The sequence below is a fragment of the Stegostoma tigrinum genome, chromosome 5, assembly GCF_030684315.1.
Source record: "Stegostoma tigrinum isolate sSteTig4 chromosome 5, sSteTig4.hap1, whole genome shotgun sequence".
Lineage (NCBI taxonomy): Eukaryota > Metazoa > Chordata > Chondrichthyes > Orectolobiformes > Stegostomatidae > Stegostoma > Stegostoma tigrinum.
In genome coordinates, this window is record NC_081358.1 from 41,019,064 (window position 1) to 41,039,268 (window position 20,205).

Consider the following 20,205-nt stretch of genomic DNA (forward strand, 5'->3'; position numbering starts at 1 on the left):
CAACAATATTGTCCTTGTGCTTATGTGACAGCAAAAATTATGCAAATAGACAAAATCAAGAAAATGAGATCCTGTTAGCACATTGCCATTCTGACAAAATTTGCGCCAGATCTTATCCATCATGAACTCAATTTGCACTTTCTGGTTTAGGTAACTGAGACAACGATTAGTTTTACAGAAGACAGTCAGACAGATGATGAGGGCCAGATAAATCACTGCCCCAATTGTAGCCAAAGCTTCTCTTCAGGCTCCATGCTCCGTCGACATTGCCGCGAAGCCCATGGGGAGGAACGAATCCACATATGCAACGTCTGCAGCAAAGCCTTCAAACGAGCAGCCCATCTCAAGGTAATTGAACAAAATCAAAAACAAATCAGCTAAATTTACTACTCATGTTAGAGTTTTTTTTTGTTTGGGCGCCATCCCCTTTCTTCAACGTTAGGCTACAATTGCCAGCAACCAAACATTTCACTTAGTACAAGCAGGATGTTATCTGCATTTCTTTAAGCTGTTAAGCGAGGCTGTTCAATCAGATCATTGTTTCACTGAGTTGAAAAGATGTGTGATCCTGACTTTGGCTCTCTAAATAATGAGTATATTGTTTTAGGTGGATTTTTTTTTGTGTGGAGCTGTTGAGGGAGACATTATTGACGGATTGACAAGCTTCCAGTACAACATTTGTTCATGTTATTGGTTTACTTTGACTTGCAGTTTGACAACATTTCAGTTTTAAAGAATACTAACTCTCCTTTCTAGCTCTGTAACCTCTCTTTTACCACCTCTAACATATCAAAGCTCTTCCAATTCTAGTTTTTTTTAATGGATGTCTGATTTTTTTTGTTCCACCATCAGCAGTCATGCCTTTAGCTGTCCCCAAATGCTGTTATTCTTTCTCTAATCCTCTATGTCTATCTCTTTCTCTACTCCTCTTTAACTAGACTTCTTAAGTATACCTATTGAATCAAAACTTTGGTCATCTGTCCTGGTATTGTCTTTGTGGCTTGGAGTTAAATCTTTTAATCATTCTTGTGAAGCATTTTGGGACATTTTATTATATTAAGTGAAAATTGTAGCTGTAGAGAGGCCCTGGAACATGCCTTTGAACCCTTTGGCCTCTACCTTACTTGCTTGGAAGGCTGTTGAGTTTGAAGGACAGAAGTAATGCTTTTCTCGATGATGTTTTATTTGTTCACTGGATGACAATGTGCTGGCAAGGCCAACTTTTGTGATTGCCCTTGAGAAAGATGTTTATTAGTTGATTGTATTGAAGGTAACTGAAAGGCTTGCTTTACCCATTTGAGGATAGGAAGGAGTGAACAGTGTAGAGTAGTATGTCAGCATATAGAAGATTTCTTAATTTAATCATTTACATTTATTTGAGTCCTTTCAAGTTTCTTTCCCCTGTTAGTCTATAAAATTAATTTCATGATTTAAGACCTCATTGTACGGGTTTATAACGGTTATCAAAATACCAAGTAATTTTTACGCATATCAGAGCTGTATTATACTGAGCCTGAATTTGGTAGAAGCTTCATCTTTGCAATTACTTATTCCACTCATGTTTTGATGTAGCAAGGTGCCTATCATGGTTTACTCTAAGGGAACTAATGATTTTTAAACCTTTCATCACCTAGGTAGTGTTTCCTTGAACATTGTACCACCTTGCTGGACAATCAGAAACTTTTAAATGCTGTAAATGTAAGGAGCACTCGGGCAGTGATGGGCATGTGGCTAACGTGTACATACTGGCTAGGCATCATGTAGCTGGGTTGTGTTACGGTGATTTAATGCACGATGTTCTTGAAAGGTGTGGGTATCAAGGCTATTGATTGTACATTGCATCTTGAATATATACCCTGCTGCGATATATGTTTCCAAAAAATGCTAATTAGATTTGTAAGATAGCACGAAGATGTGAATGAGTGAGCAGCAAGGATAGAATAAGAGGCAGAAATCAATCTGTGGTGTGTTCTTGGATTCTTAACTTGGAAAGCAGGCTTTTTTTCTGCCACGTTCCTTAATATCAAACAATGCTGTTCCAGCCTGCTACAGGTACCATTACAAATTCAGGAAGCTGGTTACCACCTAGCAAGCAAGGAGTACTGCTGCTCTCTGGTGAGGATCTTCCTAAAGTTTGAAACAGGATATCCCTCCTCATGTAATACTCTAGCCACCAAATAGGTGACCTATTGCTGCAGCACTCCTTCACTTATACACTTGTATCCTCCCTAACTCCCCAGCTACACTCACCTTTACTAGCTCCTCCCCCTGTCTGTCTCCTCTCCACCTATCTTCTCCTCTATCCATCTTCTATCTGCCTCCCCCTCTCTTCCTATTTATTTCAGAATCCCCTCCCTCTCCCCCATTTCTGAAGAAGGCTCTAGGCCCGAAATGTCAGCTTTCCTGCTGCTCTGATGCTCTTGGCCTGCTGTGTTCATCTAGCTGTACACCATGTTATCTCACTTATACACACAATCCTGGTTTCTTCATGAATTTCCATTCATTTTATTTCATTTCACCTTCTCTGCATTGTCACTCCTCCTTTCCACTCTCCATAATGACCAAAGCATTTCAAGCTTACTTTGAACCAGTGTAAAAACTGTATTGATATTTTGCCCCTTTTCAGGTTGGATTCTTCTTGTGTTCTGCACTTTTGCATTAAATTAGAATTCTACATCAATTATATGATGCCAGAGATGATATTTTCATGTGAATTTGTTTAAAAAGTTCATTTATACTTAGCTTCACTTAAAGAACTAAAATAATCATCTGTTAATTTCTGAATTTCTTCATGATATGTTTCATGTAGGGCCAGTTAAAAGAAGGATAAATTATTAGATAGACTATCAAGTTGCATTTGTCAATAACATTAATTCACCATTTCCACATTGGTAATTTGGATGCTTCATCCATAGAATAGAACCTTAAATTACTTGTGAGTCCTCAAACGATGGAATTCTGGGCACAATCCTTCGGGATATAGGGGCCTTCAGAAAGGGCTACAGAGGTATACCAGAATGCTTGCTGAGCTGGGGGCATCCCAGAGTTATGAGGAAAGATTGAAAAAGTTTTTGAAGAGTTGTCAGAATTTGGAATGCTCTAACTTTTCAAAAAAAAGTGTGGTGGGAGTCAATTCCATAAATAAGTTTAAAGAAATTTGTGGATGTGTTAAAGACTAAAGTGGAGATGTGAAACTGACTCTCTTTCATGGAGCCAGCTCAGGTACAATGGGCCACATGGTATCCTCTTGCACTGTATGATGCCAGGGTAAAAATGTATTTTGTGCTGATAAAAAATCTGGTAAAATGATGTGTTTACTAATTTTCATGAAGCATTTAATATTTATTGATGTGATAGTGGAATTGTGAACAAGTAGAACTGTTATTTTTCATCGAAGGACCATCTTCAGACACACCAACCTGGACCTTCACCCAGCAGTCAGAAACCTAAACTATATAAATGTGAATCCTGTGACAAGGCATTTGCTAAACCCAGCCAGCTGGAGAGGCACAATCGGATCCACACAGGTATTCATCAATTAATATCTTTAGATTGTGGAAAAGTGCTCTGGTATGATGGAAACCTTTCTTTAATAGGTTTTATAAGATTCATATTGGAAAGCTAAGGGGACATTTGATGAAGGTATTCCAAATTTTATGGAGTTGTATTAAAATGAGTAGGGATAAATTGTTTTCATTGGCAGGTTGGTTACTAACTAGAGGGGAGAGATTTAAGTTAACAGGCAGAAAATGCCAGAGGGTCGATGAGAATGTTTTTTAAACTTAGCAAGCTATGATGATCTGGAATGCACCACCTTAAAGACTAGCCATAGTAGCAATAGATTTTAAAAGCAAATTAGATATATATTTGAAAAAGAAAAGAGTCATAGGACAGTGGGAAAAGAGTAGGGAAGTGGATTATTCTGTGACTGTTAAGGATCAAGGTGGCCATGTATGTGTGGAACCGCAGGAAATAGTTGAGATACTAAACAAATATTTGGTGTCAGTATTTACTTTGGAGTAGGGCATGGAAGCCAGGGAACTTGGGGGAAAAAAATGATGTCTTGAAATAAGTTCCCATTGCAGAAGAAGAGGTGCTGGATGTCTTAAAATGCATAAAGATTGAGAAATCCCATGGATCTGATCAGGTGTTTCCAAGAACTTTGTGAGAAGCCAGGGATGAGATTGCTGGGCTCTTTGTGAGATATTTGCATCATCGACAGCTATGGATGAGGTGCCGGAAGAGTGGAGGTTAGCTAACGTGACAGCATTGTTTAAGAAAGACCATAAGGAAAAGCCAGGGAACTAAAAACCAGTGAGCCTTATGTCAGTGGTCGGTAAGTTGTTGGAGGGGATTTTGAGGGACAGGGTTGATGTGCATTTGGAAAGGCAGTCACTAATTAGGGATAGTCAACATGGCTTTGTGCATGAAAAATAGTGTCTCACCAACTTGATTAGGTTTTTTGGAGAGGTAACAAAGAAGATTGATGAAGGTAGAACAGTGGAAATTGTCTATATGACCTTCAATAAAGTGTTTGACAAGGTTCTACATGGTAGACTGATTAGTAAGGTTAGATCACATGGGATCCGAGGGACTTAGCCAATTGGATACAAAACCTGCTTGAAAGTAGGATGCAGAGGGTAGTGATAGAGGCTTGCTCTGCCGGCTGGAGGCCTGTGACCAGCAGTGTGGCACAAGGATTCGTGCTGGATCCCCTGCTTTCTGCCATTTATGTAAATGATTTTGATGCTTACAAAGATTTAGGAATATTTGATCATTACTTGTTCAGAAATAATGATTTCTCAACTGTATTTTAATTTTGCATTTTCAGTCCTCATATAATTTTTATGATTTGAGCCTTTGCACACCTCAAAACTTTATTTGGTTTATTCTAGACTCAAGGGCACATCAACATACATCTTAATATCTACAATGCTAACAAAATACGAAATGACAACTTCATTTTTATCAAGTCGCATAGGAAGAGAATTGATATGAATTTGACTGGTGCTTGAAATTCTACATTCTATCTGTACTGTTTAAAAAGAGATTTTTTAGCCAATATTCATGACATTTATTACATTTTTCCCTTTTCTGTTTTGTAGGAGTCTCAAGAACATATGATCTTTTTCTAAACCCAATTTTTCCTCTAACCTTTTGTCCTCTAAGTACGAAATAATTCTACAGGTCAAATATGGAATTAATTAGATGCAGAGTATATTTTTTCCTACTTTCCTTTAACTCTAATGTCAGGGAATAGCTATCTAATGTGTTACACAAGTGGATCACTACCGTTTTGAGTGACACTGCCTGTTAGATTGAATACAGTTTTGTACTGTGGATTTTCACCCATTTAAAAATTAGTTTGAGGTTCCCTGCACCATTGACTTCCCTCCTTCAACCAATTTGGTTCACTTAGACCTCACAGTCATTGTAAGGAACGTAAAAACTAGGAGCAGGAGTCGGCAGTTCATACTTATTGAGTTCATACTATTTGGTTCAGTTATGGTTGATTATATCTCAGCCTCAAGTATGCTTTTCTGTCTACTCTCTCATCTGATCCTTAAATTTATTCAATGCCCCATTACCACAGCACTGTAGGGCAATGAATTCCAGAGACTCATGACTCTTTTAGAGGAGTAATTTCATTTCTTCTCTGCTTTAAGTCTGCTTCCCCTTTTCCTCAAGCTATGACCTCCTGTTCTAGAATACTCCACATGAGGAAAACATCCTTTCCATGCCTTCATTGCCAATTGCCTTTAGTATCTTATATGCCTCAATTAGATCTCCTCTCATTCTTCTAAACTCCACAGCGTATTGATCTGAATTGCTTAATCTCCCTTTTCATAAACAATTCCCTCCTCTCTGTAACCAATTTAGTGAGCTTCCTCTGAACTGCCTCCAATACAGCTTCAACCCTCCTCAAGTAAGGGGTCCAAAATTAGAAGGAACAGATGAGACGTTTAACCCAACAGATCTGACAAAAAAATAAAAGACATTTGCATGGCTTGAAGGGGAATTTGCAGTGATGATACTATGCATCTATTGCCCTTGTCCTTCTGGACGTTAGAGATGTGGATTTGGAAGGTGTTGTAGAAGGGTCCTTGATGAGTTACTGCAGTACATCTTGTAGGTAGTGCACATTGCTGTCACGGTGCATTGAATTGAAGGGAGTGAATGTTGAAGGAGGTGGATAGGTGTAAAGTAAGAGATAAGCTTTATCCTGATTGGTGTCAAGGTTCATGAGTGGTGTTAACAGCTATATTCATCAAGTCAGGTGGGGAGTATTCTGCCACATTCCTGACTTATGCCTTGCAGTTTGGTGGACAGGCTTTGGGGAGATGGGAAGTGAGTTACTTGCCACAGCATCCCTAGCCTCTTAGCTCTTGTAGTAGATAGTGAGAGATTCAGCAAAGGTAATGCATTCAGCATGAAGGCGCAATAGTTAACTTCTCTCGTTGAAGTTGGTCATTGACTGACACTTGTGTAATGCTAATGTTACTTGCCATTTTAAAGCTCAAGCTTAGATGTTGTCCAAGTCTTCTTGCATGTGGGCATGCTCTACTTCAGAATCTAAGGTGTCATGAATGGTGATGGACATTAGTGCAATCATCAATGAACATTATATATTTTAATGCAGCCAATTAAGTATTGATTTTTATTTATTGTCTAAGCATTTTCTTAAGTTGTACTGCCTCTGCTTCTGTGTGCTGACTTGTTGACTGGAATGATTTAGAATGCTATTTCGAAGATGTTGGCAGTATATTCAAAATGGCCAAGGAATTAGCAGCTTTCTGGCATTCTGTTGAAATATTGACTTCTTAAAGCAATTTCTGTTACTTATTAAATCAAATGCTTGTTGAATGTTACTTATAGAAATGAATGAGCACAAATTATGATTTTAACTTCTATTTTATCACAACTAAGATTAACGACAATCATTTTGCAACTTCACAAAGTCTCAATGTTTTCTAATGGTATCACACTCACGCAATGATATTGTAAAGGGCAATAAGGTACGGGAATGAGATTCAGTTATCGACTGAGGGAAAAGAGAACATTGAAGGTGTTTTGAGGCTCCAAAATCATTGGGATATGTAGAACATAGGGAGGGGTAAATAGTCAGGGAATACTATTGAAACAGCACTATTGTATATATTCAGAATTAAAGAAAGGGTGAGTGTCAGTCTGGCTGTAAACATTCTTTTGATATAATATTCAGTTTTGCCTAACCAGCAGAGTAACACCAAAGGTGGTTCTATATGAAGTCAGTTTACATAATAATAGGTTAATATCAGAAACTGACCTAGCATAAAGTACTATTAGAATAGCCACCACTTGTTACTTCGATTTTTGAGTCAAAAAAGCTTACTGTCAAGTTCTGTTTACTGATGGACTTCGAATATTTACTAGCCAGGATGTCATTTTTCCACACTGCATTAAAAATTTCTCTTTGAAAGGGTGTTAATACTACGTGTGGCGCTTATGTTTTCTTTGTTTAGTGCACCACCTTGTGACCGTTTCTTGGCCTTTATGTAAACAAAATTCTGCATCCCTCTCTGACGTCTCCATTTAGTGTTTCTCAAAGTGACAAAGCCATTGGGGTATGGTCAGCATTTGTTATTTTATTGTGCCACCCTTGAGTAGCACCCTGTACTCACCTGGATGCTGCATTTCACATAGCTATCCATTGGTGTGTGGAAATTGTTACATTGATACTAATAGTTCAAAATTATCTATGAATTGAATTTAGTCTTAAAGATTTATGGAAGGAAGGTTTTATTTGCGAGCTTAGCTAAATTAAATTCCTGCTTGAAAAAGACAAGCAAACAAAAGTACTTCAGTATACTTTGAGACCTAGTTCCCCATGAAAATTATTCTAATTTAAGAATATTAAAGTGTAACCTGTGTCTTTGACAGAACTTTCAAAACTGTGTTCTCAACCTGCAAGTGTAGTTTGTAAGAGTGGAAGCGTCTAAATTTGATAATGGTCTTTGTAACTGAGAACGTTTGTGATATTTTACAGGTGAACGACCATTTCAATGCAACCTCTGTGAAAAAGCCTTCAACCAAAAAAATGCACTGCAAGTACATATGAAGAAACATACTGGTGAGAGACCGTACAAATGTGACTATTGCGGAATTTCTTTCACACAAAAAGGCAATATGAAGATACATATGAAGAGGGCACATGGCTTTCCTGGTTAGTGTTACAGTAAACTAGCTGTGAACCATTCTATTTTTTAAAAAGTACATATTCTACTTTTGTGTTACAGGAGGTTGGGCTGGGTGGTAGTGAGAGGGATATGCAGAGTGGACAAGCAGATGTAGCAAAGGATCCAGTTTATGTTTAAAAGGTAAATCTCTTGTGGAGGTGACTCCTTCAGTTCACAACTATTTTATATTTAGTCCAGCTACTCCCAGATGAAGGCCACTTGCATCTAGAAATAATTATAAAAGCTGCAACCCCAAAAGCTTGCTCATCCACATTGATAGCATGGAGGCTAAGTGGAAGATGCAGGGATTCCAATACCATCTTTCTTGTACATAAATACAAGTTGGGATTGCAGTTTATCTTTGCAGCATTATACTTACCCCATAATGTTTCCTTGAATGGACACTACATTATCATTTCCCAACTGAAATGACTACTACAACTGTAAAAAGTTGTAACTTTCAAACCTGCGACTAAAACCTTCAGTTTAATTTATTTAGTGTAAGTTTGCTTTTGTTAAGTCAAAACAGGAGGAATGAACTCCTGTTGTGCCTTTTTAGTCTAATGTGCAACTCATATTGACCATCAATTTCCAGGAATATTCTCTGTTCAGTTCCACTCTTTCCCTGCACATCTACCAGCAGTCAAATTGGCAGCCAACTCCTTTTAAGTGCTCAGGGGACCTACCTGTACAGGCCTCTTGGGTCTCTTTAATGTGTTGCTCAACGGCCTGATGCCTGTTTTTCGACCTCTGTATGAGACAAAACAGAACCTAGGCAGGGTGTGTGTTCCCTTCATTTTTTTTCCAGGTCACCATGACCCTCATAGAAGCATAGAAACTCCGAGCAGGCTTAGGCCATTCATCCCTTTGAGCCTGCTCTGACATTCAGTATGATCGTGACTGATACTCTATCTCAATGTCAAATTCCTGTTTTCCCCCCATATCCTTTATTGATTTTAACATCTAGAAATTTAGCTATTGCTTTCTTGATAACTTTCAATGATTTGGCGTCCACAGCCTTCAGTTCATTATCTTTTGAGTGAAGAAATGTTTTCTCTTCTAAGTCCAAAATGACCTAATCTTTATCCTGACTTTATTCTAGATTCGCCAGGGAAACATCCTTGTTGCATTTAGTTGGTTCAGTCCTGCTAGAATTTTATATATTTCAATAAGATCCCCTCTCATCCTTCTAAACTCTAGTGAATAAAGAACCAATCAAACCAATCTCTTTTAGGACAGTTCTGCCATCCTTGCTATCAGCCCAGCGAACTTCCAATGAACTCCCTCAATGGCAAAAATATACTTTCTTAGATGGGGAGACCAAAATCGCACACCATACTCAAGGTATGGTCTCACCAAGGACCCGTATAACTGCAGTAAAACGTTTGTACTTCTGAACTTAAATCCTCTTGTGATGAAGGCCAATATGCCACTTACCTTCCCAATTGTTTAATGCAACTACCTGTCTACTTTTGTTCACTGTTCTACATGGGCATTCAGATCCCTTTGTATATCCACTCTTTCCAACATATCACAATTTAAATAATATTTTTCCTTTCTGTTTTACACATTGAGGTGTATAGATTAACATTTAGCCACTTTGTACTACATTGTCATGTGCTTGACCACTCACTTAACTTGTTTAGATCATTTTGAAGTTTCTTTGCATCGTTTTCTCAACTTGGATCAGTTTTGTGTTGCTAGCAACCTGGGCAATATTACATTTTTGTTTCCTCATCCATGTTATTTACATATATTGTGAATAGTTAGGACCCAAGCGGTGATACTATGCAGTACACCACTAGTGACCGCCTACTACTTGGAAAAAGACCTATTTAATCTTATTCTTTGTTTCCTGTCTGTCAATCAATTCTCAAACCATGCCAATATATTACCCATGTCCCACGTGCTTTAACTTTGCTCGCTATCCTCTTATGAGATGCCTTATCAAAAACCTTCTGAAAATAATCAATAGTCCTCAAAAGGCTGCCAGGAACAGGTTTTGTGTTTTTTTTTGTTTTTAGCTACTTGACACGCAGTTGGGAAGCTCTGTGAAGCTTATAAACTGCACCACTTGCATTTGCCTAAACCACTTAAGGACAATCACCAGTGAATTAACTGGGCCAATCAATTTTGGGATTTAACTAGATCAAACTGTGATATGCAGTTGGTGTCCAAAGCTCATTTGTAACTTGGATATGAGGCACAAGATTCAATTTGGAGTGCACCTCACACCTTTTTTCAAGGTCGTCCATCATCATTGCATCATAATCACCTGCAAAACCAATTTTTGTTTCCTGATATGGAGGAAAAGGGAATTGTGAAAGCTACTAATTTTCTGTGACTCAGTGTTTAAAACAAGTATTGGAAATTGTGTAATTAATGCACATATTTTGAGTTATTAATAGGTCTAATAATTCTTTGAGCTTGAAATATTTTCATTTCCTTCTTCACTTGGTCCTCAGGTGGTGGTCAGGATACAGGAAGTAGCCAAGAACAAGAAGGAGATGATGTAAGCCGTGGTCTTGACCTGGTGGAGGTTGTTCCAGAATCTTCTAATGAATGGCACTGTAGGATAGCAAATGTATTCAATTAACTTATCTCCCCAAGTGATACTCAAGCGCAACAAATGCGTGTTCAACAAACTTTTTCTAGAGGTCAGATTCTTTCAGTTTCCATCATTGATATATATCAGGAAGGTACCACACCCAAGTCATCAAAAAAAAAGACTGGCACCAGGTTTTTGTTTGTATGTGTCAAATAAACTACTAAAACAAAGAATTGTCCTTCAGCTAAAGGGCTAAAATCATGAAGTACTTAGTTTATGACTAATCAGCGTGCAATGCTAAATAGTATTCTGAAGCAAAAGTGGATGAGATCCAGTTGCAGGAAAATATAACATATCAAGCATGCTGTCGTAACAACCCATTTGAAGTCCTTCTGCAGAGGAAACCTAGGCTTGTTACTGCTGTGCAGGGCACAGTTTCTTGTGGTATCAAGCATAACACTACAGACCTGAATTAGAATGGCCTGTTTGCTTAGGCAGAATGCTGGACGTTGGAGAAGCGATGCTGCACATCTATCATCTGACTCTTTCATGGCTCTGCCACTGATCGACCAAATTGGCTGCCATATTTCCAGAGAACTTTTAATTATGATCTGCTTAGTAGTTATTCAATGTTTGTAGTGTAATAAATTGTCACAAGTGTGACTGACTTTCAAAATATATGATTATTCCATGTATTAAAATAAATGTGAATTTTGTTGCATTCCAAAGATTATTTTTATAACTGTTCCCCACTTTACATATGAAGCACCTTTGTGCGTTTGATGAAAAAAACTAGATGGGGAACTTGTACATGGCTGTATATATTATCTACATTCTAAAACTAAGGTATTTTCAGTTTGCACTGTTACAACATGGGCACTTCTTTACAGTATTTCCTCATTGTATTCTATAACAAGTGTTCATTCTTCTCTCTTCATCTGTTTACCCTTACCCGACTAAACCTGTTGTATAACCTTGTGCATCACTTTTGACTTTGGAACAAGCTGGAAAAAATTTGAGACATTTGTAAATTCTGTTAAGATATAAATATAACATAAAGCGTCTTGAATGATGATCAAAGGATAAACCTTTTTTCTGTCTCCAATGGAGCTTTTTTTGAACAATTTAAGTGCTTTATAATATAAATTGTATAATTTGTGACTTTTTTTTGTAAGTACATGTAATGTATTTAAATCAAGATATTTCAAATAATAATACGATTTGTTTTTAATAACCAGTTTTGTTTTCTTTAAATTATTTCAAGGGGATAATCAGATTCCCAGTTTGTCCCATCATTTCTGGAGGTGCTGAGTTTTGTTGGGAATGTTCCATGAGAGCTTTGGCAAATGACTTCTTTATAATTTACAAACCATACAGAGAGTTAGTAAGCCAAAAAGTTGTTTGATTGTGGTTGATTTTTCTACTAGAGTCAATGGGTGTAAACTGAAAAAAAAACAGACAATGCACGAAATTCTCAGTAGAATTGGCAACATCTGTGCGGGGAGAAAATAGAGTTCATGTTTCAGGTCAGTGGACTTTTTATTAGAACTGGGCGAAGTTAGAAATTGAACAGTTCTTAAACTATTTTAGAGGCAGGGAGAAAAGGGTGGCAGAAGGACCAAAGGAAAATGTCTGCAATGAGGTGAAAAATGAATGATTTAAACGACAAAACTAATGTTGGTGCAAAGCAAAAGGGGGTGGCCATGGGACAAGTAAGGTAACAAAATGAATGAAAAAAATAAAACTGCTGCAGTCATTCGGAAACACTCATTTTGACCTTTATAATGGAGGACAGGCCATTTATTAAGCAGCTAATTATGATTGGGCCGAGGTCACTGCCCTGAAGACGACTTCTACCAAGTCCTTTGTCTGAGATGATTATTCTTAAATGACGTTTTTTCTCTCTCTTTGCTAGGTGTGAGCCCAGTTAGTGGAAAGGTTTCTCTTAATTCCCATTAGGTTCCTTGATGCCATGTCTGGTGAAAATCTGCACTCACTATCTGCTGTAGTCCTGATCTGAAACTGTGCCCTGGTCGGTAGTATAGCCAGTAAACCATTCTTGGTAATGGTCTTTGAAGTTCCCGACCCAGGGTGTGTTCTGCTCCCTTTACAGTGCTCTTCCAACTTACACTGAACATCAAGAAAACTGATTTTTTTCAGCTGATAGCAGAATAATTCATAACAATCAAGTGTTTCCTCTTCATAAGACTTTATAAGTTCCAGAGTCTATCTTGAAGGTTCCCAGGAATACTTCCTCCCAACTGTAATTTATGATGCCACCACCTCTGGTGGGATAGGATGTACCCAGTAATGTGATCGGGGAGTCAGTGAGATTACTTGACTGTAAGTTTGACTATCTAATTCTTTGGTTTGACTATTCTGTGAAACAGCTCTACCAATTTTGTCACAAGGCTCCAGCTGCTTTTGAGAAGGACTTTCCATGATTGACTGGACTGTTTGTGCCTTTGTTGTATCTAAGCACTGTGTTTTTAGTTTTATTTATTAAGTTTGGCACAGTTGAGTGGCTTGCTAGCTGATTTTGGAGATAATTGAGAGTCAACCACATTGCTTTGAATCTGGAGTCATATTTTTGGCCAGACCAGGTTTGGCCTTCTGTAAAGGATATGATTTGAACCAGGTAGTCTTAACACCAAGTTAGTTAACATGGTCACTGTTACTGATATAGTTTGTGTTTCTAGATTATAAGTCCAGACCTTTGGTTTTGTAGTACAGTAACGGGATTGTTTGGATGTAAAGATGACAATTGGGTATGTCAGTTCTGCTGCATTCTTGAATATGAGACCATATTAGCTTAATTTCTGTCTATAATTGGAAAAGGAATTGTTTATAGAACCACCAAGAAAGAGGGGAATGGGGACTAATTGGATAGCTCTATCAAAGAGCCAATGTGGATGAAATGAATTGAATGGCCTCTATCAGTGTTTTAAAATTCTATATTAGCATCTGTTTAATTATTTGGTCTCAAAACGCATACCACTCTGAGGTAAATACCACTTTTCCATCTAAATTGGAAAAGTCTAAAGATCTTTTAGCTAGTCTTCTGAGTACTTGAAAAATTAATTATTTAGAGTATTTATTATTTTGCACTTTTTCATGCTTATTCAAACGTTCTATGATCCTCACTCCTTAGGTTTGAAGTTCTAAGACCTTTTATTGTTACACAGTATGATCATTATGAACATACTGGACATTAGTTAGGACCTAGCTTGATAGATCATAAGATGTAGGAGCTGAAATTAGGCCATTTGGCCCATTCAGTCAGCTCTGCCATTCAGTCATGGCTGATAAGTTTCTCAAACCCATTCTCCTGCCTTCTCCTCATAACATTTGATCCCCTTAACAATTAAGAGTCTATCTACATCTGTATTAAATATACTCAATTACCTGGGCTCCACAGCCTTGTAATAATGAATTCCTATAGATTCACCATTCTCTGGTTGAAGAAGTTTCTCCTCATCTCCATTCTAAAGGGTCTTCCCTTTACTCTAAGATAGGCCCTGGGTCCTACATCCACTCTATACAGGTTATTCAGTTTTCTATAAGTTTCCAAAAGATCCCCCTCCTCATCCATCTGAACTCCATTGAGTATAGATCCAGAGTCCTCCAACATTCCTCATATGTTAAACCTTTCATTCCTGGGAACATTCTCTGAACCCTCCTCAGGACATGCTCCAGGCCCAGTACATCTTCCCTGAGATATGGTACCCAAAATTGCTGAAAATATTCTAAATGCGGTCAGACCAGACACTTTGAAAGCCTCAAAATTACATCCCTGCTTTTATAATTTGGTCCTCTTGAAATAATTGCCAACATTGTATTTTCCTTCCTAACTCCTAACTCAACCTGCAAGTTAACCTTAGGAGAATCCTGGACTGGGAATTCCAAGTCCCTCTGCACTTCAGATTTCTGAATTTTCTCCCCATTTTGAAAATAGTCTATGAATCTGTTGTTCCTACCAAAGTGCAAGACCATGCACATTTCAACATTTTATTCATCTGCCACTTCTTTGCCCATTCTTCCAACCTGTCAATCCTTTTGCAGCCGCCTCAATACTGCCTGTCTCTCCACCTATCTTTATGTCACCTGCAAACTTAGCCAGTATGCCCTACGTTCCTTCATCTGGATCATTAATGTATAAAGTGAAAAGTTGTGGACCTAACACTGGTCCTTGCAATAACACCACTAGTCACTGGCTACCATCTGCACTTTTCCTGCCAGACAGCCAAATTTGTATCCGTTCTAGTACCTTACCTCTAATGCCATGGGCTCTTATCTTACTCAGCAGCCTCCTGTGGGGCACCTTGTCAAAGGCTTCCTGGAAGTCCAAGTAGATGACATTCATTGGCTGTCTTTTGTGTGACCTGCTCGTTACCTCCCTCAAAGAATCCTAACAGATTTGTCAGGCATTACTTCTTGCTGAAACTATGCTGACTTTGCCATATTTTACCACGCACTTCTAGGTATTCAGAAATCTCAACCTTAACAATGGACTCCAAAATCTTACCAATGATGGAGGTCAGGCTAATCAGCCCGTAATTTCCCATCTTTTGCCTTACTCCCTTCTTAGACAGGGCTGTTACATTAGCAATTTTCCAATCTGTGGGACCCTCCCTAACTCCAGTGATTCCTGAAAGATCACCACTGATGTCTTCACTATCTCTTAAGCTATCTCCCTCAGAACTCTGGAGTGTATTCCATCTAGCTTGGGTGATTTATCCATCTTCAAACCGCTCAGTTTTTCTAGCTGTTTCTCCTTGGTGATGGCTGCGGTACTCGCCTCTGTTCCCCCCAACTCTCAAAATTTTGAAATGTTACTCGTGTCTTCCACTGTGAAGACTAAAGCAAAGTAATTATTCAGTCCCTCAGCCATTTCTTTGTTCCTCATTTACTACTTCTCCAATGGCCCAATGTCTACTTTTGCCTCTCTTTTACCCTCTATATATCTGAAGAAACTCTTGCAGTCTTCTTTTACATCACTGCCTAGCCTACCCCAATATTTAATCTTTTCTCTCCTTATTTATTTTTTAGTTGCCCTCAGTTGGTCTTTGTAGGCTTCCCAATCTCTTGGTTTCCCACTGCCTTTTGCCACATTATATGCTTTCTGTTTTGCTTTCATGCTGTCCTTGAACTTTGCTTGTCAGTCATGGTTGCCTCATCCTCCCTTTAGTATGCTTCTTTCTCATAGGGATGAATTTTTGCTCTGTCTCCCGAATTTGTCCTAAAATCTCCTGCCCTTGCTGTTCCATGGTCTTTCCTGCTAGGCTTCTCTCTGTCAATCCTGGCCAGCTCCTCCCTCGCCTCCGTTGTTGCCATTATTCAACTGTAAAAATGTTATGTCTGATTCCAGGCCCTCCCTCTCAAATTGCAGTCAGTTCTAACATATTACGGTCACTGTCTCCTACGGGTTCCTTCACCTTAGGGTCCCTTATCAAGTCTGCCTCATTGCATTTCACTAAATCCAGAATTGTCTGTTCCCTAGTGGGCTGTGCCACAAGTTGCTCCAAAAAACCATCTTGTAGATATTCCACAAATTCCTTTTTTTAATCGCAGTCTGATTTTCACAGTCCATCCTGCATATTCCCCATGATCACTGGGGATTATTAATTTAAAGAGTATAATGCATAGAAGAACCAAGGGTATGAAAATAAGCACAGGAGTCTGGGCTTAAGTTGAAATGCCAAAGGATTATTTACAAACTTGAAAAAAACAGAAGCAACATGAAATAAATCAGTACTGCGCGCAAGTAAGATGATTCAAAACAATATAGGCTTTGACTTTAAGCTTGATGTAACAGACTTGACATACAGTTTAATCTTTGCTGCAGCTTTCAATCTGACAGGCTTTAAAACACATACTTTAGCAGACAGTTCCTTTCAATTGGTTTGTCTGCACAGGTCACAACTGTGGTCTTCTTCCCAGTCCTTGCACAGGTATCTGAGTCATGCCAAGAACCCACCAGACCCACGTAGATACTTCCTTGTTACCGATTTCAGAACCAGAAGTCTCTTTCGAAATATGTGACCCTACTCAATTATCTACAGCTTCCTTTATCTCTCTGTAATCCCACATAGCTCAGTTCTTTGGTTAAACACAGCAGACTTGATATCTGTATCCTCCAAAGCAGCTTTCTTTTCGCTCAGTCATGCTTTTTAAGTCAAGACTTACTAATTTTCATTTTGAGCATAGATTTATTCTTAACAATCATTTCCATCGCAACCATAGGACTTTTGTGCTTTTAAAAATCTCCCAGCTGAGTTAGAAGTTCAAATCTCATTTGTAAGTGCACATTAGTCTTTTAATTAGTTTGAAAGTCTAAGCAATGTTCATAAACACAACCATCATAAAACAAATTGAAGCTAAACAAGCTCCAGTTCACCTTAAACTAAAGTGAAACTCTACACTTTCAACTCTTTATATAATCCTGTCTTTGTAATATGCTTTTCTCGGTTTAATTGAGGTTCTAGACACCCCTTAATATTTTTCTGCATGTTCCTATTACCATCCTTTCTCCTGTCCAATTTGCATACCGTTTCCTCTTTTTAAATTGTTTGTTGATCAAGAGTTCATGTTTAAACAAGTGTAGCCCTTCCAGAGTCTTAAGAGCTCTAGCCAGAACATGTAGCAATGCTGTTCTGATGGAAAAGAGTATTCTGGGAATCTAATGAATGCAGTAGTGGCAACTCTCACGATGCATTTTGGGTTATCCCAAACAGTATTGGCCCAAGCATTGATCTATTTTTACTTCGCAACATTGCTCTTGTCAGTGCAGAAACCTTGTATTCCATGCTAAAGGAGACTCATTCATGTGGGAGGGAAATATGGTTTGAGGATTTGCCTGAAAACACCTATATTGTTTGGTTTGGAGCTCTTTAAATGATAGCTAACGACCGAGCCCCACATTATTCCTGGTACTCAGGGAGTTGAGCCAGGGTATGGCAAGAAGAGAAATAGATAATAACTTGACCTGGACTGATAGTCTACTCATTTGTCGTAATGAATCAGCCACAAGCCTCTAATATTGAAAGCATTCTGTCCAATCTGCACAGACAGTAGTGTTGTTTTGACATCGTTTTAAAAAAAAAGCAGTGTTGCATATTGCAATTTGAGGAGCAGCTCAAATTATCACAATGGCATGGAGCCAGTATCTTGTCGGACTGTACAGAATGAAGTTGAAGAGCAGCTTTTAAATGTAAAAACCCCAATCCCTCCTTGGTGACTTAATTGGACTAGGACTCAGCCTCTGAGTCTTTCCACTACAGCAAAACGTGGATGGATTTTCAGCTAGTTAGTTGTGGCTGGCATCAATTCCAAGTATACCCTTGACTTGAAGATTAAATGTAGAGCTTTGGCTTTGAGAAAATTCTATGTTGAATGATTTATTTCTCCACTGGAGTGAATAGTTGACAAAATAACTGACATTAACAATCTTTGCCATTGAATTATAATTTTAACTTTATTTTAACATGGACAAACAGTGTTTAGGTGCATTATTTTATTTTACATATACATTCTGAAAAAAATTGTTCACATGCAATCACTCAGCTTTTCCTAGTATGTATTCTCTAGAAGCATGTTACTATACATAAACTGGCAATATATTGGAAAACCAACGTTAATAACTCTCCACAGCCACCTGCCCATTTATTTTTGGCATTATCAATTGGAGAATGCAAAAAAAAAGCAGGTGATGGCTGGAGAGCATTTCATGTCATCCATTGAATTTTAAATCACACATGACAGAAGAAACATTTCTTATTGAAGAGCAGCAGTAGCAGCAGGATTCAGTACTGAGGAAAGATGCGGCTGGTTTGCATTTGTTCTGCATCTCCAGTAGAAAATGTCTGGCACCATATGAAGTATACTAACATTTGAGATCTGGGAAGGTGTACGACACTTTCAATTTAAGTATTTGGGTGGGTAGTGTTTAGTGCATGTTTGCATTATTTACAAGTGCGGAGACATTTGTCTTTGTGACATTTAATGTGAATGCCAGTTATCACATGATAGCTGTGAGAAAGTTGACCACTTGTCACCTTGAGGTTTTACTGAGCATAAGGTTGCTGTTTAAAGGACGATTAGTTTTACAAGCCATAAAGAAAACAAATTGAGGGTACAAATATGTATGTATAAAGATAAAATATTACTTGGTACAAGAACAGTGCAATTCAAAAGAGCACTCACATAGGAATGGGCAGGCAGCGGGCCATTCGTATGGAATTTAGTTAATCGAACAAACCTTCTCGGTGCTAAGAGTTACCATTAGTTTCAGGTTACTATAATACTCTTGGTGTTTCACAGCTTTACAACTGGTACTGCTGCTTTTGTTCATAACAGCACACTAAAGTTTACATGGTGCAAGTGCAGAATTATTCAGCAGCTTTAACAGTGTTATTGAACTGCTTCCTCAGGCCCAAGTCACTAATGGCATGTATTGGAGTTTATTGATCTTCATACCAACGGACAGATGAGTTTTGTTTTATTTTTATACAGTGCTAAAATATTTAGTAAAACATTAACAATTGCCTTGTTAATAATATCCTTTTGTAGCAAACTCTGCCAACAGATGGTTTTGGACAAAAGGCAAACCTATGTCAAGATGCAGTAAACTTTCTTGAAAAACATTAAGTTCCTTATTTCTGTGTTTGTAGAAAAGGCTGTTGAAAATAGTGATTTTTAAAGAATCTTGACATCTTTAAGGCCATTATAATAACCATGGAGTGAATATAAGTAATAAGATATTCCATTTACGGTGCAACTTATACAGTCTACTCCTGTTAAAATTACTTATTTATATTATCCAGTGGTTCAAATTAAAGAAATTTAAATAAAAGGTGTTTTCTTGCTTTAAAATAATTAAGTTAACAGATAATTTGAATTAAACAACCTTGCTATAAACCTGATCAGTAATGGATCAATCATATTTGTATGCCAGTCATTTTTTGAGGGTGGAGTGAATGCCAGTTAATACATGAAGTGGTAAGACTGTTAATACACGACATCGAGCAAGAATTCTTTTTCCACTTTTGAAGCATTCCTTTCTGCTGCACTCATTGATGTGGATTTAACGTCTAGCAGGTGAACCTTCACCCTTTTTCCCCTGTTTGGAACAAAAACAAAGAATATTTTGATGAAGATACATGTATAATTAATAAATAGACAATCAATAGAAAGCACTGAAAACTTTGTCTAAAGTGTTGACTGACTTGGACAGTGTTTAACCCCAAGACATTTACATCTAACTTTGTGAATGCACCAAACTTATCTAAATCCAGAAGAAACTAGCAAGAACACACTCCATGCCCCAGGCCTCCTCAATACAAGTTGCTTCTCCAGGTCCTTTCGGGAAAAGGAGTGAGGGTCAACAATGGTATTGCAGTCTGTTGGAGCTGGCATGAACTCTTGACTCCTTTGAACTCCACC

At 38.1% G+C, this 20,205-nt stretch overlaps 2 protein-coding genes across 5 annotated transcripts in view; one reads left to right on the top strand and one right to left on the bottom strand.

The window, feature by feature from the left end:
• LOC125451629 (zinc finger protein 236-like) overlaps positions 1 to 11,919 on the top strand; it is a 136,744-nt gene extending 124,825 nt beyond the window's left edge. Inside the window, exons 29-32 of the mRNA XM_048528975.2 lie at positions 151 to 348; positions 3,398 to 3,527; positions 8,027 to 8,203; positions 10,682 to 11,919. Of these exons, the coding sequence (XP_048384932.1) occupies positions 151 to 348; positions 3,398 to 3,527; positions 8,027 to 8,203; positions 10,682 to 10,812 (636 nt within the window). The 3' untranslated portion in view covers positions 10,813 to 11,919. The remainder of the gene's footprint in view (positions 1 to 150; positions 349 to 3,397; positions 3,528 to 8,026; positions 8,204 to 10,681) is intronic.
• Positions 11,920 to 18,219: 6,300 nt separating this feature from the next.
• LOC125451420 (myelin basic protein) overlaps positions 18,220 to 20,205 on the bottom strand; it is a 184,502-nt gene continuing 182,516 nt past the window's right edge. For all 4 annotated transcript variants that reach the window (XM_048528473.1, XM_048528475.1, XM_048528472.1 and 1 more), the window contains one exon: positions 18,220 to 19,882. In XM_048528473.1, coding sequence (XP_048384430.1) covers positions 19,847 to 19,882 — 36 coding nt within the window. In that variant the 3' untranslated portion in view covers positions 18,220 to 19,846. The remainder of the gene's footprint in view (positions 19,883 to 20,205) is intronic.